We start from the raw sequence: 23,136 nt of genomic DNA, 5'->3' as shown, positions 1-23,136 counted from the left end.
TAAACGTCATCTTTTTAATTCTGACCGTTCCTGTTGATAGTAACAACATTACACATCGCAAAGTTTTTAACCAGGCGAAGCTGAAAATTCCGGGAAATCTTGCAACACTTTGTGCTCTTTCCCTCCGCCAGAGGACGCAGTCTGCGCCGGGTGGGGTTGTGGGGGTGGGGGGTGGAGGTGTGTATTATGTCCTCCAGTCCAGTAGGGCGGCGCTCACGCCAGTCTGCGCCGGGGTGGGGTGGGGGGGTGGTCCTCCAGTCCAGTAGGGCGGCGCTCACGCCAGTCTGCGCCGGTTTGGGGGGGGTAGGGTCCTCCAGTCCAGTAATGCGGCGCTCACGCCAGTCTGCGCCTGGGTGGGGTGTTGTGTCCTCCAGTCCAGTAGGGCGGCGCTCACGCCAGCTGAGTTACATGGACCCTGTCCTCTCTCGTTTCCGTGCAGAGATCGTCACCGGTTTCTGCCCTTTGACCCTGACTCGTCCTTGACTCCGCGCGTGGTTCCCGGATATTCCTGGAGAACGGAGCCGGGCGATGGTGAGAAAACAGGTTCCCGGGGGCCCGCTGATCCGGGTCCGGGCGTGCACTGAGTTACTGCCCGTGAGCCGGGGTTTAACTGTCCGCCTTCCCTCTCTCTACAGGCCAGATACTTAGTTCAGATCCTCATCGTTGGAGCTCAGGTGGTGGGGAGAGCGTTCGCCCGCGCAGTGAGGCAGGAAATGGCCGGTGAGTGATCGAAGAGTCCAAAGATTTTTATTTTTAAAAAAAGCCCGAAGCTGATTTGATGTTTGTCGGACACCGGCTCCAGGGAGATCTGTTCATGGGGCCCTGGGGGTCTTTCACCTCCGTTTCCAGACCTTTCCTGCAGTAATGCAGCTGTCCCTCTGGACTGTGTGGTTGGCACATGGGCCCCAGTCCCTGGAGTGGGGCTGCAAACCATGACCTGCTGTTGCAAGGATGAGCGTTAACCTCTGAGCCAGACCTGATACTGATGGGTTAAGATTTCAGTGGCAACTTTGGAACCCCTCCGATCCTGAGTCGAAAAAACATAGCGGTAAAGAATATACTGGGAGGAGTTTAATTTTAGATTCCCTACAGCGTGGAAACAGGCCCTTCGGCCCAACAAGTCCATACACAACCATCCGACCCATTTCATCCCTGACTAATGCACCTAACACTCTGGGCAATTTAGCATGGCCAATTCACCTAACCTACACATCTTTGGATTGTGGGAGGAAACCCATGCAGACACAGTAAGAACATGCAAGCTCCATAGAGACAGTCGCCCGAGGCAGGAATGTAACCTGGGTCCCTGGTGCTGTGAGGCTTCAGTGCTAACAACTGAGCCACCATGCCACCCCCGAACAGTACCAATGCTGTTGGGCAGAATGTAAAGCCAGATATAATAAGGGCATGTAACAAAGGTAGTATATTATCATGGGTGACCTTACTTGTAGGTTGTGATAGATTGGCTGAGGAAGGCGCAAAGAACAATTCGTAGACTGTATTCAATGCAGTTTCCTAGAACAATATGTTGTGTTTCAACCAGAGATCGGGCTATTTTGGGTGTGATGATGCATAATGAGGCAGGTTTAATAAATAATGTCAGAGCAAAAGATCCCCAAGGAAAACACAATCATACCATGGTAGATTTTGGCATTTAGTTTGAGAGGGAGGAACTTGGGTAGGGTACAGCAATAGAATTAGGTCATTTGGCCTGTGAAGAATGTTCATTCTTGTGAACCTCCTCTGGAACCTCCATTACCAGCACATCCTTCCTTCAATACAGGGATCAAAACTGCTCTCAGTACTCCAAATGCAGTCTGACCAGAGCCTTGCACAGCCTCAACAGTACATCTCTGCACTTGTATCAACTGTGCTAAGCTTAACTAAAGGTGATTACAAAGGAGGCAGCATGGTAGCTCAGCAGTTAGCACTGCCGCCTCTCAGTGCCAGGAACCTGGATTCAAATACACTCTTCAACTGTCTGTGTAGACTTTGCAAGTTCTCTCCATGTCTGCAGGTGGTCCAGTTTCCTCCCACAGTCCAAAGATGTGCAGGTCCAGGTGTATTAAATATGGGAAAATGCAGCGTAGGGGAAGGTGTCTGGGTGAGATGCTGTTCGGAGGATTGGTGTGGACTTGATGAGTTGAATGATGTGCTTCCACACCGTAGGTATTCTATATGTTATTGTTCATGTACAACCAAACTGCACTAATGTATGACATTTAAAGCTTTCTACTCAGCTTTTAAAGACATAGTCTAGGATTCATTTAATTCTCTTTATAAGTGTTGGTACAATGGTTCAGTGGTTAGCACTGCTGCATCACAGCACCAGGGACCTGGGTTCGTTTCCATCCTCGGGCAACTGTCTGTGTGGAGTTCTCTCTGTGTCTGCGTGGGTTTGCTGTGGTGGTTGTTGTTTCTTGGGCAGTCCAAAGATGAGCAGATTTGGTGGCTTAGCCTTGGGAAATGTGTGGTTACAGGTATAGGGTAGGGGGTGGGTCTGAGTGGGATGGGTCTTCAGATGGTCGGTGTGAATTCTATGGGCCGAATGGCCTGATTCCACATTGTAGGGATTCCACGAATGAGGGCAGAGCCGGCTGGAGCGGACTGGGGAAAGATTTTAGTAGCAAAGAAAGTTGAGGAACAATGGCTCACACCAAAGATCCTTCCCAGTGCTGTTCGGAGGATCGGTGTGGACTTGATGAGCTGAATGGCTTGCTTCCACACTGTAGGAATTCTACATGTTACTGTTCATGTACAACTGAACTGTGCTATAGTATGATAGTTAGAGCTTTCCACTCAGCTCTTAAAGACATAGTCTAGGATTCACTGAATTCTGTTTATAAGTGAAGAAGAAGGGTTAGAGAAAGCCAACCATGGTTAACCAAGGAAATTTAAGGATAGCATCTGATTGGACAAAAAACATAAAATGTGACAAACATTAGTGGCAAGCCAGCAGATTGGGAAAGTTTTATAAATCAACAAAGACAGCCAAAAATAAATAGAGGGAGATGATCAACAGTGAGGGTAAATTTGCAAATGATTTCAGGATGGACAGCAAGAGCGTCTTTAAATAAATAAGGGTAGAGAGAGAGGCCAAAGTGAACATAGGTCACTTCGCGAATGAAGCTGGGGAAAAAATAATGGGAGCCAGGAAATGATGGAGAGGTTGAATAAATACTTTGCATTAGCCTTTGCAGGAGAAGCTACTAATAGTGTTTCATACTCACTCAATAATCAAGGGGCAAAAGGAGGAGAGGAAATAAATACAATAACCTTCTCTAGAGAAACTAGTGAGACTATTGACCAATAAGTCGCCTGGACCTGATGAGATGCATCCTCAGATATTAAAGGAAATAGGTATAGAGACTGTGAATACCCTGGTAATAATCTTCCACATTTCCTTTGATTTTGGACATGTCCCAGAGGATTGGAAAACTGACAAAGTAATACCTTTTATAAATAAAATGAAAGATACAAAAAGCAGTTAACTACAGGCCAGTTAGCTTAACATCTGTTATTGGGGAAATGATGGCGAGTTTATTATAAACTGAGGTTTTAGAAGTGTATAAGCTGATCAAGCAGACCAAATTCAGAAGGAATAATGCAAGTATAAACCTCTCAAAATGATTAAGCAGAGTCGTGACTTCATGAAGGGGAAATCAGACCTAGCAAAATTTACTAGAATTCTTCGAGGAAATACCAAACAGGATAGATAAAGCGGAAGCAGTGGATGTAATATATTTGGATTTTCAGAAAGCATTTGATATGGTGCCACACATTAGGCTAATTGATAAGGTGTTGGAGGTGGCAGCAAGTTTGGATAAAGGTGGCATTTTCAGGATGGCAACCTGTAAGTAGTCGGATGCATCAGGGATCAGTGCTGGGGCCACAATTATCTACAATGTATTAATAACTTTAACGAGGAAAGTGAATGTACTGTTGCCAAGTTTGCAGATAACAACAACAGGTGGAAAGGCAAGTGGTGAGGTTTAAACAGCGTCTGAAAATTGATACAAAACAGATTAACCTAGTGGGCAAAAATGTTATTGAAATGGAAAAAGAACACAAAGTTATGGAACAAAAAGATTTGGGTGTTATTCTCCATGAATCACAAAAAACATTCAAGTTCAGAAGGTAATGAGAAAGGCAAATGGCGTGTTATTTATTTCAAACGGAATGGAGTATAAAAGTTGGAGATTTTGGCAAAAACCTACAAGTCACGAGTCTGAGCACAGCTGGAATACTGTGAACTGTTTCGGCCTCTTTATCTAAGGAAAGATTCACTGGCATTGGAAGCAGCCCAGAGAAGGGTGGCTCAGTGGTTAGCACTGCTGCCTCACAGTGCCAGGGACCGGGTTCAATTCCAGCCTTGTGTACTGTCCGTGTGGAGTTTGCACATTCTCCCCGTGTCTGCGTGGGTTTCCTCCAGGTGCTTCGGTTTCTTCCCGCAGTCACAAAGATGTGCAGGTCAGGTGAATGGGCAATTTAGCGTGGCCAATAGTGTTAGGTGCATTAGTCAGAGGGAAATGGGTCTGGGTGGGTTACTCTTCAGAGGGTTGGTATGGCCTTGTTGGGCCAAAGGGCCTGTTTCCACACTGTAGGGAATCGAATCAAAAAAAAAGTTCACTAGGCTGATGACAGGTAAGAAGAGACTGTCTTATGGGAGAGATTGAATAGAATGGTCTTGTACTCATTGAAATATAGAAGAATGAGAGGTGACCTTACTGAAACATACAAGTTCCTTAAGGTGAATGCAGAAAGATTGTTTCCCCTTGTAGGACATTCTAGAACCAGAGGGCATGATCTCAACATATGGGCTCAAACAGTTAAGATAGAGATGAGGAGGAATTTCTCCTCTGATGGGAGTTAATCTGTGACATTCTTTGTTGTGGAGGATGGGTCACTAAGTATAATGAAAGCTGAGACAGGCATTTTTAATCAGTAAGGGAAGCAAAGGTGACGGGGAAAAGGCAGGAAAGTGAAGTTTAGGATTATCAGATCAGCAATGCTCTCGACGAATGCCAGAGCACACTCAGTGCTGAATGGTCTATTTCAGCACCGATATCTTACAGTCTGTGGCCTCCATGTTTATTGGCTATACTGATTGCATTGGCAGTAATTCTGTTATTTGGATAGGGCAGGTGAGATGGTCAAAGTTTTATTGTAAAACCACAACTATTAAAAGAAATAAGTCACCTGTCAATCCTGCTGACAGTTCCTTGAGTTTACAGCAAAAGAGGCCTTTCAGCCCATTGTGCCTGATGTACCGAAAGATATTCAACTGGTACAACTCAGCCCTGCTCCCCATGTCCCTGCAGTGATTTCCTTTTTAAATGTGTGTCCAATTCTCTCAAAAGTTACTGTTGAATTTTCTGATTTTAAGTAATGTGTTACTGTAATATTGACTAATTTACAACAGGCTTTGTGACTGGTGCTTTTTCCTTCAGCAAGTAAAGCTGCAGCAGAAGCTCGTGGCCAGGCTGGTCGGCAGTCAGCAGCAGCCACCAACATCACTGGAATGTCACTGCAGGAAGCACAGCAGATTCTTAACGTGACAAAGCTCAACACAAAGGACATCCAGAAGGTTAGGATCCTTGGCCACTGCTGCTTTGCTTTGTCTAAACATATTATTTCACTCTTTACTGGAATTAGAATTCCATTGTGGAGCTCGATGATTTAAAGAAGCAAAAGAAATAACTTTACGTTTATTCAGCGTCATAGCATGTCTTTGTAATGTCTCAAATTCGAATGAAGTACTTTTGAAGCAAGGTTTGGTTGATTTATGCAAGTGTGACAACCACTTTTGTGTACAGAAAGCTCTGACAAACAGGAAATGAATGACCAAATAATCCTTCTTCTGGTAATATTGATCAAGAAATAAACAGGGCACAGGAAAACTCCCCAGTTTGAAATAGTGCCAGGGGACCTTGCCCCTCGGTTTAAATTGACTTCTGGCAATGTAATACTTTTCTATGTTATGCTGGGAGTGCTTGCTTAATTAAATCCCGCACGAGTTGCAAAGCTGCACATCAATTCGATAAGTGGCCCAGATTCATCAGTGTGATCAGTACAGCCTGAAACAGAGAGAGTAATACCTGACTAAGGTGCTATATTGGGCACTATGACTAAATTGTCTGTGTACAGATATTATCAATGATCGATCATTTATCATTATAAAATGCAAATCTGAATTGAGGTAAAGGTAAATAAAACAGAGGCAATAATGAAGTAAAAACACAACATCCTGCAGGTCTGGCAGCAACTGTGGAGAGCAAAAACCGAGTTTGCATTTCAAGTTCAGTGTGATTCTTCTGAGACTCCTGTTTCTCCAGTCACAGATGCTGCCAGACTGCTGAGTTTCCCAACACTTTCTGATTTTATTTAAGATCTTCACCTTTCACAGTATTTCACTTTTGGTTGAGGGATTTCGTTGACCTATAACCTAGCTGAATCAGTTGGTAACTCTGTTCACGCTCAGGAAATCATAGAATTTTAAATATATATATTTTACGGAATGCGGGCATTGCTAGTTTGGCCAGCACATTTTATCCATTCTAATCACTTGGAGGGCAGTTAAAAGTCAACCACATTGTTGAGAGTCTGGAGTCATGGCCAGAGCAGGTAAGGACGGCAGTTTCCACCTAATGGGTTTCTCCAACAATCAACAATGAAGGTTTTAATTCCAGATTTTTATTGTTTTCAGATTTCACCATCTGTCTTGGTGGGGTTTGATTCTAAGTTCCCCGACCATTAGCTGGGTCTTTGGATTCATAATCCAGTGATAATACAACCAGGCCATCACCTCCCTGGCGAGTGCTGTCACATTTAATCTATTCTTAATCAGAACTGTAATTTAGATGAGAGGAGACAAACGCATGTGGAGATTTAAGCTACCAATGATATTTAGTGTGGAGAGATGATCAACATTTGTTAATGAATCATCTATCTTGTATGTAGAGGCTTTGACCCTAACACATGACAGGTCTTGATGTATCTGCTGCTAATTTACCAGTACACATCTGCTATGTCTCATTGATCTACTTCAGGAAGCATTCTAACTTTGGGTTAATTTTTTTCTCTCCTCATTGAATCCAGAACTATGAGCATTTATTCAAAGTTAATGACAAGTCATTGGGTGGATCATTCTATTTGCAGTCCAAGGTGAGAGGTCATATTTTACTTCATTTAACCTGGAGTTTCAAATTCAATCTCGGGATTTTAGATATTTCCTTGAAGTTAGTCACATCTCAAAAACTGTAATGTATAACTTTCTCATTCGATATTAAATTCCAACAGATGATGTGAAAGGAATCGTGCTGTAAATAAGCACTTTTTATAGGACTTTTTTGTTGAATTTCTTCTGGAACATTGATAAGTTTGAGTCTTACTTTTGAAGTTGCCATGAGTGAGTGACTGTAATGCGCAGTGGTGTGATGCTGTGTCAAGATTTAATTAATGACCTGGAGTAATTGGCCACAACCAGGCTGACTAAGAGGGGAAATCGGGCTGAGTTCTGGGCGCTAGTCCGTATTCATTGATTTCCATGGGCAAATCCATGTTTTTTACCAGACAGTCCAAAATCTCTTCAAATACATTTCTTACAAATACATAGAAGTATATCCTTAGCCAACACCTCAAGTGGCTTTCATAAAATCTTTACACCGTATAACTATTAAAGTGAACCTTTGTTATTGCCAGGTGGTGAGAGCAAAAGAGCGACTCGATGAGGAATTAAAAATTGAAGAAATGGATCGAGCAAGAAAGGAACAGACAAAACAGCCTGAAACATGACTTTCAGAAACACTCAGTTTCACATTCTGTTTAGTTGTTTACTCATACCTCCATAAACCACATGAAAATCAAACGTATTCTGTCCTTGTTTGAATGGGACAGGAACCAGCTTTGGTATTAACACTAGATCCAAGGACTGGGACAGGTACCAATTCTGGATAGAAGAAATTGGGCTAGAAAAGCAGCTGTGAGAATGTACCAGCACTTGAATACCAGCTTCCATTGGTATTAGCCAAACCTTGAACCAGTTGTGAATCATGTACATAGGGTTTTGTATGGGAGAAATAATTTGATACAGCAGTGGTCCTGATGCGTGGAGGTTGCCCATCATGAACTCCTCACAACTGCTTTGCATTGAGCATGTAGGTCAGATTAAATGTTTCTTCTGGGTTACAACAAAGAAATGGAACTCGTCTTGCTCTTCAGTCACTTTCTATTTGAGTGTCAAATAATGCAACTGGGTGCTAGGTTTGAATTTATAAAGACCTCTAATCTTGCCTCACATCCTGACCTCCTGAAACACTAAAGGGACTTATTGCAACTGGACACATGGTGAAAACTAATTATTTTAATTTTTTTGAAATTCTGTAATATAATTTTTAAAATGTCTTATAACTGGTTGTAAATAAAAATCTATCTGCAGTAATTTGATCCTAGCTGCAGGAGAACACAGTAACTGTTTAAGTATTGCTGGAGCACAGGTTTGTAAAGCAGTGGTCCTGTACATTATAAAGTTTCTTGAAGATAATAATATGCACCATTTTCCACACAAGAATGGGTCAAGCTACAAAAGTACAGATATAATAGTCCCAGGTGGAACTGCCACATTTCTTTCACAATTTGTTCAGTTTTTTCAAGTTAATAAATGATATGAAAAGTCAAATTAATTCTGTCAATGAGTTTAGGATTGGTATAGTTATCAAATCTTGGGACTTATCTCTTTTGACTTCTTCCTCTATAGACCTGCGAGCTTGCAATATCTCTGCATTCTTCCAATTCTGGTCTCTTGCAGATCACCAATTATCATAAATTCCACCATTGTCTTGAACTGCTTGGGCCCAAGTTCTGGAAATCTTTCCCTAAACATCACTGCTAACTGATTCATTAAAGCTTACCTTTGACTTAAGCTTTTGGTCACTCGCCGAATATCTTGTAGCTTAGTGCCAAAGTTTGTTTGATAATGCTCTTCTCAATCATTTTGGGATGTTTTATTGCCTTAAAAGTAAAATATAAATAGGAGATATTGTATATCTCAGTGTGTTTTTCCATTAATCTGTCTGAAAGAGATGTTTGGTCCTTATGTGTTTGAGAATTTTTCAAATAATCTGGAATTGCTAGCTATTTAAAGCAGTTTGTGCTGTTCTGCAAAATGTTTCAACAGCAAATACTTGAATTTGAAGCTAATACGAAAGCAAAATACTACAGATGCTGGACAACCAGAATGTAAAGAAGTGCTAGAAATTCTCAGCAGGTCTGGTAACATGCGATGTGTGGAGAATACATTGGGTGGCACGGTGGTTAGCACTGCTGCCTCATAGTGCCAGAGACCCAGGTTCAATTCCCGCCTCAGGTGACTCTCTATGTGAAGTTTGCACATTCTCCCCGTGCCTGTGTGGGTTTCCTCCGGGTGCTCCAGTTTCCTCCCACAATCCAAAAACGTGCAGGTTAGGTGAATTGGCCATGCTAAATTGCCCGTAGTGTTAGGTGAAGGGGTAAATGTAGGGGAATGGGTCTGGATGGGTTGCGCTTCGGCGTGGCCTGTTTCCACACTGTAATCGTTCTGATGGGCCACAGCTGTATAAGTGTTTCTGATTAGATTACTTACAGTGTTGAAACAGGCCCTTTGGCCCAACAAGTCCACACCGACCTGCCGAAGCGTAACCCACCCAGACCCATTCTCCTACATTTACCCCCTCACCTAACACTACGGGCAATTTAGCATAGCCAGTTCACCTAACCTGCACGTTTTTGGATTGTGAGGGAAACCGGAGCACCTGGAGAAAACGCACGCAGACACAGGGAGAATGTGCAAATGCCACACAGAGTCGCCTGAGGCAGGAATTGAACCCGGGTCTCTGGCGCTGTGAGGCAGCAGTGCTAACCACTGTGCCACCCTTCTCTTTCCACGTCCATTACCAGCTTTGCTGAGTATTTCTGGCATATTCTGTTCCTAATTGAGATTGTGGGGTTTTTTTTTTGTTACTTTAAATGAGTTATATGTTTGAGTCAAAGATGATACTGTCCCTTTTGAAATTCCGTTGATGCTATGTATTTCAGTTTTGTACCTTAATGTAAACATTAAACCTGTTGACCAACTATAGATGTAGATTTTAGGTTAAATTGAAATTCTTTGAGTTAATCTGTTTCAGCTTTGTTGTGGATCTTCAACAAAAGCAAACTTTAATAGCACCTTTCAGAAATTTAGGATTTCTCAAATGCAGTTTAAATACTGAAGTACTTTTAAAATGGACTCACTGTTGTGCTGTAGGAAACACAGCAGCCACTTTACATTAGATGAGCTGAACATCATTCCAATTCGAGGCAATGTGTTAATATTTTATTGTATGTGCCAATAATATCTTGTATTCATCCTGCAGTTTCAATATCCATTTAGAGTCATACAGCATGGAACCCGGCCTTTCAGTCCAAATAGTCCATGCTGACCATGTTCCCAACCTAAACTAGTCTGACCTGCTGGTGTTTGGCGAATATTCCTCCAATCCTTTCCTATTTATCTAAATGTTTTTTAAACGTAACTGTGCCTACATCCACCACTTCCTCAGGCAGTTCATTCCACTAACCACTGTCTGTCTAAAAACTGCCCTCGTGTCCTTTTTAAATCTTTTTCCTCTCATTTTAAAAATGTGCTTGTTTTGAACTTTCCCACCTTAAGGAAAAGATCTTTACTATTCACCTTGCATTCCTGTGATGTAAATTTCAAAGAATTATTTTTCTCTCACTATCTTTCTCCATCTGAGAGAGGTGAAAATAAACTAAAGAAACCTTTTAAAGGTGTAGAGTTTGACTGGGATCTTTACTAAAAATGGAAGTTCTCAAATGGCTAAAGAGAGAAGACAAGGTGATGGGGAAGTACAGGCTGCATTTTTGCTGTTGCCTCTTGGTTCACAACCATATCCCATAGTCTAAGCAGTGTGCCTCTCTACCTCTGCTTCTCTCTCCTTTTAAAGTATTCCTGAAAACTACCTTTTTAACTGAGCTATTTATCATCTAATCTCATACCTGTCCATGTGACTGTGTCAAATTGTTGTGAAGTACTCTGGAAAATAAATGCGTGTTGAAATAATGTTGATGACTTAGTAAAGTGGAAGAGGTTGGACAGTTTATTCAAATACTAAGTGTGGAAATGATTGGCACTGAGTGTTATCAGTCCCTAAGCCAGTGTCCACTGCACTAGATGGCAGTCTCCACTATGAAGCAACTGCTCCATTAGTGAATAAGCAGTTCTTCAGCATTAGTTCTTATTTTCTCAATTTGCACTTGTCTATTTCAATCTTTAATTTTTCACAGAATAATCTCCCAAGATGCCCATTCCCAAATCTCTACATCTCTCAAATCTTAAATTGCATCCTTCCATTAATCAGTCTTTCAATTAAAATAATTTAAAGCTTCATCAGCCTCTCTTCACTGTTCAGTTATCTAATCCTTGAGATTATTATTGTTGCCTCTTTCTCTTAATTCTTTCCACTTTCTTCTGTTTCGTGGCCAATGTAAATGCAGGTTGAGTCTGAGGTACTCCCTGTCTGGCAGCCCTGAATTTATCAGGGTACCTTGTTCAGTTGCTTGTTGAGACCCTTTACAGAGCCAGGAGGAAGGCACAATTGGAAAGTTGCCTTTCTGGAGAGAAAGAAGCTTTATCTTATGTGCTGCTCCCTCAGTAATCTCAGTCGGAGTGCTGCACAGGAAATCATAGAATCTTACAGAGTGGAAGGGAGATATTTGGCCCAATCTGCAGAGGGCTAAGTTCATCAGTAACAATGTGAGCCTGAGAGGGGTGACTATTCCAGGCAGCAGAGGCCCGTATTTCAAAGCTTTCCTGTACATGGATGATGTCACTGTTTTCTGTCAGTGTGCACAGACTCATAATCATCTGCAACCAGTTTGAACTGGCCTTACCGAGACAAGAGTGAGGCCATGTTCCTTTGGAACTGGGCCAATGAATCCTTGATCACCTTCGCTGTCAGGATAGATTACCTGAAGGTGCTGGGAATGTGGTTCAGAGGGGCCAAGATGTGTGCAAAAACCTGGGAGGTGCATATCACCAAGTTAAAGCAGAAACTGGATTTTTGGCAGCATTGCTTTCTCACTGTTGAGGATTAAAACCTGGTCATCAAGTGCGAGGCACTCTACTGTTTCCCATTTTTAACCTGATATCTGTTCATTTATCCCATTACTATTTAAAAGTCCTTGCTATTTGCAATTGGCTGAAATATTTCCCATGTTAATTACTTTCTGAAGCTCAGTCATTAATTAGCTGGGAATCACATTGCTATGTGGGACTCTTATGACACAGTTATAGTGTCCTGACCTCTAGACTAGGAAGCGTAGATTCAAATCTTGCCTGCTCCAGAGGTGTGCAATAACGTATATCCCTTTGCAATGTACTAAGGATGTGACTGGTGCTGCATAACCTGTTGAATAACTCCACCCACACAAACACTGACCATTGCTATTTTCTGTATCATGCCTTTGGAACGGACCCCTGAGACACTCGATGGCTACAGGCTGACAGGCAGTAAAATGTTAGACAGAAAGAAAGAAACCATCTTAGAACACAGTAAGTTAACAAATTAAACTTTATTGATGATTTTCCTCAAATTTTGTAATGTTCCTCTGTTAAGAGGACTTCAGTACGTGGCATCAGCTTGAGCCTTAACAACTAATGCTACTCAGTGTGTGTCCATCAGGACAGCCACACCTACTTATTTTCTAGTGTAAAAAGGCACTTGCAACATGTTCAAAATACTGTTGCGCAAATGTGGAATGTGCAGTAATCTGATCCAGGCCCAAATGGACCTTGTTCGATAGTTCACGTACTGTACAGCTGACCTTGAACAAAGCTTAATCCAATATCATTTAGCTTATTAATACTATGAGGGGAGAAAGAGAAAAATCCAGACCTACTGGAATCTCCGGCCAGTCAACAGCAGCTAACAATGCGCAGCCTGCAGAAAGATAATTGTTTCTTTGTCTTGCACATAATAAAATTAATAAACTACATATAAACAAACAGAGGTTTACAAATGGTTTGGCAAGCTGCACACACAATGTATGCTTTGTCACATACACACCTTGCAACAAACTGATCTTGTCTTCCACCAACATGGAAGCAGAGTTGGATTATACTGGAATGCTATTGAGTTGAGTGATGCTCTTTGCCATGGGTCTTCATTGCGCTGTTGCCCACCAATGGTTGTCATTAAGTAACAGTATTGATGGATTAGGTGTAAACCTCCTATTGCCACTGGTTCTCACAGTTTCTTTTGTGATCTAGTGTAATTAGCTACTAAACTGAGTAGCCTCGCTGTACTTTTATTGAAAATGTCCTTCATCCAGGGGCTATTTTCTATTGGATTGTAAGTAAACTGTATAATAAGATGAGCTGTGTATCAAGATGACAGTTCTTGGTAGCCACCCCATTGACTTAGTTGATGTGAATGTTTAGATAAAGCGATGGTGGTTTAAAGATAGTTACTACGTAACTTCACACTGTCACACTCCAGCCAGCCACATGAGTCCTACGTGGTGACTCTAATCTGTTTGCTTTTGAGAAGCTTTATTATTGTGACGTCTGGGCATATGTAGTCTCTTGGTTCTCAATGAGAACAGCTCATATTTACAATTAGTCAATGAGAGTAGTGCTGGTCAACTGGCCTCCAGACCAAATTTAAAAGTTACTCCACTGGAATGCACTGGTGTATGACAACAACTTACATTTATAGAGCATCCATAATATAGTCTCATGGCACTTTACAGGAGCCATTGTCAAAATAGGGCAGATGACTAAAAACTTGGTCAAAGAGGTAGATTTTAAAGAGTGTCTTAAATAAGTTCAGGGGAGATCAGAGAGAGAAATGCAGAGGAGGGTTTTTGGAGCTGAAGGGCATAGTTGCCAGTGGTGAGTACAGTAGTTAAATTGAAAATACCTTTGAGGTCAGAATGATATTGAATGGGAACTAATGTAAAAATAACACGTGTCAAAGATTTTTTGATTTTATAATTACTTAATGATAAATTCAAGTGCATCCTATTGTTCTACTTAGCAGCTAGCTTCAACAAAAAACAGAATAAGAGTTCACTAAAATAGTCAAAGAAAAGCATGTACCGTTTAAAGGTTGTAGGAGCAGTTCTGTTTGCAAAATATAAAAGCAGCATGTCACTGACCTGTTCAGAGATTAAGAGAAAGCAAAGCATCAGGCAGCATCCTGATGAAGGGCGTCTGCCCAAAATGTCGACCCTCCTGCTCCTTGGATGCTGCCTAACCTGCTGTGCTTTTCCAGCACTACACATTTTGACTCTGAACAACTCATTCCTATCCACCTGATAACTGATTCATCAAATGTGACAATACTTAGTGATAAAGTCAGAAAACACACGACACCAGATTATAGACCAACAGGTTTATTTGTAAACAAAAGCTTTTTGAGCGCAGCCACTTTGCCAGGTTAAGACAGACTTCACCTGACAAAGTCCGAAAGCTTGTGATTTCAAATAAATCTGTTGGACTATAACCTGGCATCATGTGATTTCTGGCTTTGTCCACCCCAGTCCAACACCAGCACGTCCACATCAATACTTAATAATGGCAGTGAAGGGGTGGTGAAAAAGTTGAATAACTGTTTGAAACCAAAGAAGATAGTGATACTGGATCAGCAGATTAGTTTGGATTAATACCAATATGGAAAGAGAATACAGCAGTGGGATTACTTTGCTGATTGAAAATTAATGCAAGATTACAAAAAGTCCACTTAGAGATTTTTTTTGTTCAGTGTGTGCCTTTAAATTGTTGTATTGTGCTAGGAATTGAACATGAATGGATTGGTATTGTGAACTGGAGTTAGATTTTCAGAAAGACACAACTTTGAAACAGATGTTCTGCACTTATGTGAGGAACAAGAGAGTGGCCGGAGTGAGGATAGGGCTGATCAGGGATCGTGGAGGGAACGTGTCCCTGGAGTCGAAGGAGGGTGATGATGTCCTTAATGAATACTTTGCTTCAGTATTCATTGGTGAGAGGGACCTTGTCGTTTGTGAGGACAGCATGAAACAGGCTGATATGCTCAAACAGGTTGATGTTAAGGAGGAGAATGTACTGGAAAATTTGAAAACCGTGAAAATAGATAAGTCCCCTGGGCTAGATGGGATATACCCAAGGTTACTACGGGAAGCAAGGAAAGAGATCGCTGCACCTTTGGTGATGATCTTTGTGTCCTCACTGTCCACTGGAGTAGTGCCAGATGATTGGAGGGTGGCAAATGTTATTCCCTTGTTCAAGAAAGGGAGTAAGGATAACCCTGGGAATTACAGATCAATCAGTCTTACATTGGTGGTGGCAAAGTATTGGAGAGGATTCTGAGAGACAGAATTTATGATTATTTGGAAAACCATAGTTTTGATTAGAGATAGTCAGCATGGATTTGTGAGGGGCAGACTATGCCTCATTAGCCTTATTGAATTATTTGAGGATGTGTCAAAACACATTGATGAAGGTAGAGCAGTGGATGTGGTGTATTTGAATTTTAGCAAGGTGTTTGATAAGGTTCCCCATGGTAGGTTCATTCAGAAAGTGAAGCATGGGATACAGGGAAATCTGGCTTTCTGGATACAGAATTGGCTGGCCCATAGTGGATAGAGGGCGATAGTAGATAGAACGTCTTCAGCCTGGAGCTCGGTGACTGCTGGGATCTGTTCTGTGCCCTCTGCTCTTTCTGATTTTTTATAAATGATTTGGATGAGGAAGTGGAAGGGTGGGTCAGTAAATTTGCCGATGACACAAAGGTTGGTGGAGTTGTGAATAGTGTGGTGGGTTGTTGTAGGTTGCAATGGGGGATTGACAGGATGCATAGCTGGGCTGAGAAATGGCAGATGGAGTTCAACCTGGAAAAGTGTGAAGTGATTCATTTTGGAAGACTAAATTTGAATGAGGATTACAGGGTTAAAGGCAGGATTCTTGGCAGTGTGAACAAACAAAGGGATCTTGTTGTCCATGTCCATAGATCCCTCAAAGTTGCCACAACCACTTGGTGAAGAAGCAGCGCTTTGAAAGCTAGTGCTCCAAAATAAACCAGGTGTACTATAACCTGGTGTTGTGTCATTTTTAACTTTGCCCACCCCAGTCCAACACCAGCTCCTCCAAATCAAAGAGTTGATAGCCAGAGACTTTTTCCCAGGGCAGAAATGGCTATCGTAAGGGGCATAATTTTAAGGTGATTGGAGGAAGGTTTAGGGGAGATGTCAGAGGTTGGTTCTTTACACAGAGGGTGGTGGATGCATGGAATGCACTGCCAGCAGTGGTAGTGGAGTCAAATACATTAGGGACATTTAAGCAACTCTTGAATAGGTACATGGATGATAGTAAAATATTGGTTAGTTTGATCTTAGAGTAGGATAAAAGGTCGGCACAACATCGAAGGCCGAAGGGCCTGTACTGTGTTGCACTGTTCAATGCTCTATGTTTGAACCCTTTAAAAAATTCCTGTGAAAATATTCATTCCCAGTGACCTTCATGGCTCATGTCGACATTCAACAGCAACACAGAGAAAGATTCAACGCTAGCAGCAATAGAAGACTGTTGCAATAGAAGGTTGTGGAGAGAAAGTAGGTCAGTGACATTTGTTTGGGATTGATATACAACAATGATGTCAGTATAGGCTTGTGGGAGAGCTTCAGAATGCACTAGCAAAAAAGGTGCATAGTCATAACGAGTTGAATGGTCTCCAGTACCGTACAATTCCAGGGGAAAAAGCTCTGGAAGGAATGACTGCAGAAATGGCAAATACCATGAGCAAATCTCTATCAATGACAATCTCAATTCACATAGGCACCTACATCTTAAATAACTAATAAAGGAGATTCTTATATATATCAATAATATATATTAATAATCGTGCATATAGCCTATACTTCCTGTAACTATCACTGTTTCTTTGTGCACATTGCCTGTCACACTGCTCCAAATACCCTTTTTTTAGTATTTGACTTAGTACATAATGTCATGGAATTCACTTTTATGTGAATATTTACTTTGTGTGGATCTTTATATAAATTGCATACATGTAATTTTCAAAGATATTTGTCTAATTTTTTAATGCTCATAATATATGTCCCAAGGTAAATAATTTCTTCAAACCTTGTAAGAGGGAAAGAATTGGACAAAAAAAAATTACTGCTTCAATTCTTGGTGAAATGTTGATAATTGTGCTGATGTTTACCAAGCCTTTCGATAAGTCGGCTGAATGAACAGTATTCTTAAGAAATCCCACTTGACTGGGTTGATTACAATGCAAAGTGCTTCTCTATGGAACAAGTTGATTAGCTGGATCATGAGTTCTGATGTTTACTGTCATGTGCACTATTGCTCCTAACCACCCCACAGGCTCCCCCCCCCCCCCCCCCCACCCTCCCAAAGACCCTAATTGCTGTTCAGGTGCCAAATCCATTCATTCTCATCACTGGAATTGATCTGAAATTGTCTAGGCCATATTGACTACAGTCTTAAGCCTCATCTGTTGATGGATTTCTTATTTTGCTCTCATTATTGTTAAATGTTCTGATCTATCTCAATAATTTGGTACATAACAAAAAGACCCTTGATTCTTAAAGTAATGCAAGGTAACATTCCTAAGCTCCCAGAGGAGCTGAGAAGTGCCCCCATTTATAATTAGTGTCACCTCTTCGACAACACATAATTGAGAGCTGATTATTTTTCAGCCTTATGCTAGCTTCGAGTCTTCGTTTCAATAGGACTTGCATCGGGAAGGACTAGGCAATGAGATGCTAAGCATCTTTCCCTGGAGTGAAACCTGCACTTGCTACCTTGAGATTTCAACGTGTCAATCTCCATCATCCACTTCTGGTCTGGAGACTAAAATAAAGTTGGTCAATGCGTCCATCAACAAAGCGCAAGTTTGGTAAAATATCTTGTCTTTTGTTTAATCTCAGTTCAAACATGTCAAACCAAGGCTTGGTCGATTCATTGTGTCTGTCAGTGAACACCACCGCAGTAGGGGCTTGACTGAATTCAGTTTACAACAGCTGGTTTGAGCAATACTGACCCTGGAGGAATGACCACCCAGCCAGGAGGCAGAGAGTCAGCAGCAGGAATGGTGTTAATGCCGCTTGACAAGTCTATCACAGCTCCTGGGAGCATTGAGAGGCTTTCTGTTGTTGGCCTTAGTCGAGCCTCAACCCTCTCCTGTAACTCTTTGTCTGAAGGAAGATTCTTGACTGTCCCATCCCGTTTCCTACAACCTGCTGCTTTCCCTTTTGATGTTGACAGTCTTCCAAGGTTGCCATGAGACCCGGCCACCAAAGACATCAGTGGAAGTCCAAGGGTACTTGCCGAAAATGGTGATGCCATTAAAGATGTCTTGGTTAAATTTATTGGAGTGCTATTGAGAGAAATGACAGAGCTAGGAATGGCTGTGATTGCAGCAGATCCAACAGTGCTGCACGTCAACGGGCTGAGGTCCAGAGGTGTAGGGTGTATTGGAATAGGCAGTGAGGTTCCCAATGCCTGGAGGGGATGATTTCCAAAGATGGCAGCTGGATTGGGAATTATAATCTGTGTCCCGTTTAAGTAAGGCATTTCTGATGGTACTGGATTCTTGGTTGACGGTCGAATTTTCAGCATTCCTTGTTGTTCTGGGGACACAAAGTGGCCGTGAGCTTTGATATGCTTGCGGAGGGAGCTGGGATCTGTGTACCTCTTATGGCAGCCAGGCATTTTGCAGTAATATGGTTTGTCCACGTAATGTGTCCGGGTGTGTTTGAATCGGTCACTGGAGTTGGAGTATCGTTTATTGCAGCCTTCATAAGGACAGATGTAGGGCTTCTCACCTGGGAGAGAGGGACAGGGAATATTCAGCCACTGGAATATGAGAAATCACATGCACCTGGGTAACAAGATCCAAGCTAACAAGAACTGTTCAACATTAAACCCAGAATACAAAATCTAGGAACACAAATCAAAGCCACTGTTTCAAAGCATCATCTGTACTACCAAGTCCCAGTGAGGGTTTAATCCATTAATCCTTCCCTTCGCTTTGATAAAGTTCTGCAATCTTAGCTACCATGACAAAAGAAACCAAACAAACCCCGAAGAGGCTTCAGAGAAGAATAACAAGACCCCACAGGAACTGGAGATTGTGAAGATACCTTATCTGTGACCAACTTCTCAGACCCACTCTATACGTATGGTACCCTGCCCCTGCTCTGAGCCCCATCATGACCTTCTGCAATCGCACTCCAAACCGGTGTATAAACCTCAGTGACAATCATAGGCTGGGGTCTGGCCAAGTGATCTAACAACCCAAGGACACAGTGCCCTCATGGACCATACTCTTACCCATGACCTCCAAACCCTCCCCACATGAACATTTACTGAAAACAACCATCCTCCAGGTCCACTTTTACTCACACCCATCCTCACTGCGCCTTTCCCAGTCCATTCTAGGTAGACGCCCCTGTCCTAGTCTGATCTTACCTATGATACCCCTTGACCATCCTGGTCAACTCTCACCTGGTCTTCTCGTATCTATGTCCTACACCCATCCTGGTACACTCTCACCTGTATTAACTGCACAGACCCCATCCTGGCCCACTATCACCTGTATTACCTCTTTCCACCACACACCCCCTCCACGCCCCCGCCCCCATCAACCAAGCCCGAGCTCAATGTTAGCTGTGACCCCACCAGCCCACTGTTATCTGTGACCTCGCCCCGTGCCCCAGCCCACTGTTACCTGTGACCCCGCCCCCGTGCCCTAACCCACTGTTATCTGTGACCCCGCCCCCGTGCCCCAGCCCACTGTTACCTGTGACCCCGCCCCCGTGCCCCAACCCACTGTAACCTGTGACCCCGCCCCGTGCCCCAGCCCAGTTACCTGTGACCCCGCCCCCGTGCCCCAACCCACTGTTACCTGTGACCCCACCCCCCTACCATGCCCCAGCCCACTGTTACCTGTGACCCCACCCCCCTACCATGCCCCAGCCCACTGTTACCTGTGACCCCACCCCCCTACCATGCCCCAGCCCACTGTTACCTGTGTGCGATCGGTTATGTATTTTGAGGTTCTCCAGGCGAGAGAAGCTCTTGTTACAGGTCGGGCAGCGATGGGGCTTCTCATTGGTGTGAGTTCGGATGTGAATCAACATCTTGTACCTAAACATCAATGGAGACAGTCCGTCAGACAGAGAGGTAAACCATTGTAGAAACATCACTGCAACAATGCAGACTGTGGACACAACACAGCCCAGTGAAAGAGAATAGGGCTGCAACTTTCACAAAACAATCTCTAAACAGAAGCATCAATCAGCTTGGAAGTAAACTACAAGACTTAGGACAATACCGTAGATGCTGAAATCTGAACTAAAACAGTCTGCCACATTCGCAAACATTGTGAATTTCTTGCTCTTTTCCACATTTCCCATGCTTTCCTCCCTCTCTGCTGGTCTGCTGTAGCCATTTACATCTTGTCTCGACCTATCCTTTATTTAATTACTTGTTGTTAAATCCTTCTACTTTGCCTTGCTCCACCCTGTCTTTTGTGATGTAACCGTGCCTGTCTTCCACTCTACCAAAGACCCTTCGTTTGTTGTTATTTCTGGGACCAAGTGGTGAGGTCAACTGGGCATCTGAGACCACAGGGAGGACTGCACCCAATGGGAATCAAAGGATGTGGAAGAAACAGTCACAGTAGAAAAGGAAATTGGATGAACTTGAATCAATTTAGATCCGCAAACAGTAATGAGGAGTTTCACGTACCTGGCATTAAATCCCTTTCCTCTCCGAGCACAGCCTTCCCAGTGGCAACAGTAACCGGTCTCCTTCTCTGGTTTTACATGAAAGTCATTCACATGGTCCACCAGATCCTGGAGTGATTCAAAGAGCTGGTTACACTGCAAGGCAAGAGGTCACCACAGGAGTGAGAGGCCACAGCTCCTTTCATAACCCATACAGTTCGCCAGCGTCAGAAGAAAAATTGTAGACTTGCATTTTTAGATTGGATTACTTACAGTGTGGAAACAGGCCCTTCGGCCCAACAAGTCCACACCACCCCGCCGAAGCGCAACCCACCCATACCCCTACATTTACCCCTTACCTAACACTACGGGCAATCTAGATTGGCCAATCCACCTGACCTGCACATCTTTAGACTGTGGGAGGAAACCGGAGCACCCGGAGGAAACCCACGCAGACACGGGGAGAACGTGCAAACTCCACACAGTCAGTCGCCTGAGGCGGGAATTGAACTCAGGTCTCTGGCACTGTGAGGCAGCAGTGCTAACCACTGTGCCACTGTGCCGCCCTAAAGGTGCTATTTTTATAGCACCTTTCACAAACTCAGGATATCACAAAGCACTTTTAAAGTGTTATCATTAGGGTAATGTAGGAAAAAAGTGACCCAAGCATGCACAGCAAGCTCACACAAACAACCGTGAAACTGTGAAATTCTATTTTAGTAATGTTGGCCAACAGATAAACACTGACCAGCAAACTGGAGAGAATACCTCCCCCTCCCCCATTCTATAAAAAGTACTGTAAAATCTTTACTTCTAACTGAGACAACTGAAGAGGCCTCAGATAAACTTTCTTTACAGAGCAATGTTTCCTCATTATTGATCCTACAACAATGCAGTGCTCCATTAGCACTGCCCTTCAGAGAGGTCAGCAATCCCTCAATACTGACCGACAGTGCAGCACTCCCTCAGTACTGACCCTCCGTCAGTGCGGCGCTCCCTCAGTACTGACCCTCCAACAGTGTGGCGCTCCCTCAGTACTGACCCTCCGTCAGTGCAGCGCTCCCTCAGTACTGACCCTCCAACAGTGCGGTGCTCCCTCAATACTGACTGACAGTGCAGCACTCCTTCAGTACTGACCCTCCAACAGTGCGGTGCTCCCTCAGTACTGACCCTCCGTCAGTGCAGCGCTCCCTCAGTACTGACCCTCCAACAGTGTGGCGCTCCCTCAGTACTGACCCTCCGACAGTGCAACGCTCCCTCAGTACTGACCCTCCAACAGTGCGGTGCTCCCTCAGTACTGACCCTCCGTCAGTGCAGCGCTCCCTCAGTACTGACCCTCCAACAGTGTGGCGCTCCCTCAGTACTGACCCTCCGTCAGTGCAGCGCTCCCTCAGTACTGACCCTCCGTCAGTGCAGCGCTCCCTCAGTACTGACCCTCCAACAGTGCGGTGCTCCCTCAATACTGACCGACAGTGCAGCACTCCTTCAGTACTGACCCTCTGTCAGTGCGGCAGTCCCTCAGTACTGACCCTCTGACAGTGCGGCGCTTCCTCAATACTGACCGACAGTGCAGCACTCCCTCAGTACTAACTCTCCGTCAGTGTGGCGCTCCCTCAGTACTGACCCTCCGACAGTGTGGCGCTCCCTCAGTACTGATCCTCCAACAGTGCAGTACTCCATCCGTACTGGCCCTCTGACAGTGTAATGCTCCCTCAGTACTGACCATCTGACAGTGCAATGTTCCCCAGTACTGACCCTCTGACAATGTGGCACTCCCTAATACTAATCCTCTGACAGTGCAGTGCTCCCTCAGTACTGACCCTGTGACACTGCACTCCCTCAGTATTGACCAACAGTGCAATCCTCCTCAGTACTGACCTTCCGACAGTGCAGTGCTTCCTCAGTACTGACCTTCTGACAGTGCACTGCTCCCTCAGTACTGACCCTGTGACAGTGCACTGCTCCCTCAATACTAACCCACTGACAGTGCAGTGCTTCCTCAGTACTGACCCTCTGACAGTGCAGCACTCCCTAGTTCTGATCCTCTGACAGTGCAGTGCTCCCTTAGTACTGATCCACCGACAGTGCAGCGCTCCCTCAGTACTGACCTTCTAACACTGCACTCCCTCAATACTGACTGACAGTGCAGTGCTCCCTCAGTACTGGGCCTCTGACATTGTAGTGCTTCCTCAGTACTGACCCTCTGACAGTGCAGCATTCCCTCAGTACTGATCCTCCAATAGCGCGGTGCTCCCTCTGTATAGGCCCTCTGACAGCATAATGCTCCCTCAGTACTGACCAACTGACAGTGCAATGCTCCCCCAGTACTGACCCTTTGACAATGCGGCACTCCCTAGTACT

General features: G+C 43.7%; 2 protein-coding genes across 6 annotated transcripts in view; one reads left to right on the top strand and one right to left on the bottom strand.

Moving 5' to 3' along the window:
* The first annotated feature begins 371 nt into the window (after positions 1-371).
* On the top strand, positions 372-8,440 carry pam16 (presequence translocase associated motor 16). Its single transcript, XM_072559725.1, has 5 exons — positions 372-531; positions 636-720; positions 5,451-5,587; positions 7,099-7,164; positions 7,702-8,440. The coding sequence occupies exons 1-5, from the start codon at positions 529-531 to the stop codon at positions 7,792-7,794; spliced, it is 384 nt and encodes a 127-aa protein (XP_072415826.1). The 5' UTR covers positions 372-528; the 3' UTR covers positions 7,795-8,440.
* An 8,995-nt stretch (positions 8,441-17,435) lies between these two features.
* LOC140464536 (zinc finger protein GLIS2-like) overlaps positions 17,436-23,136 on the bottom strand; it is a 76,494-nt gene continuing 70,793 nt past the window's right edge. For 4 of the 5 annotated variants that reach the window (XM_072559723.1, XM_072559724.1, XM_072559719.1 and 1 more), the window contains 3 exons: positions 20,798-20,931; positions 20,076-20,194; positions 17,436-18,870 (listed from right to left, as the gene is read on the bottom strand). In XM_072559723.1, coding sequence (XP_072415824.1) covers positions 18,053-18,870; positions 20,076-20,194; positions 20,798-20,931 — 1,071 coding nt within the window. In that variant the 3' untranslated portion in view covers positions 17,436-18,052. The remainder of the gene's footprint in view (positions 18,871-20,075; positions 20,195-20,797; positions 20,932-23,136) is intronic. The other variant, XM_072559720.1, reaches the window with a different exon arrangement.

The sequence above is a fragment of the Chiloscyllium punctatum genome, chromosome 40, assembly GCF_047496795.1.
Source record: "Chiloscyllium punctatum isolate Juve2018m chromosome 40, sChiPun1.3, whole genome shotgun sequence".
In the NCBI taxonomy this organism is placed as follows: domain Eukaryota; kingdom Metazoa; phylum Chordata; class Chondrichthyes; order Orectolobiformes; family Hemiscylliidae; genus Chiloscyllium; species Chiloscyllium punctatum.
This window is presented reverse-complemented; position numbering and strand designations above follow the sequence as displayed.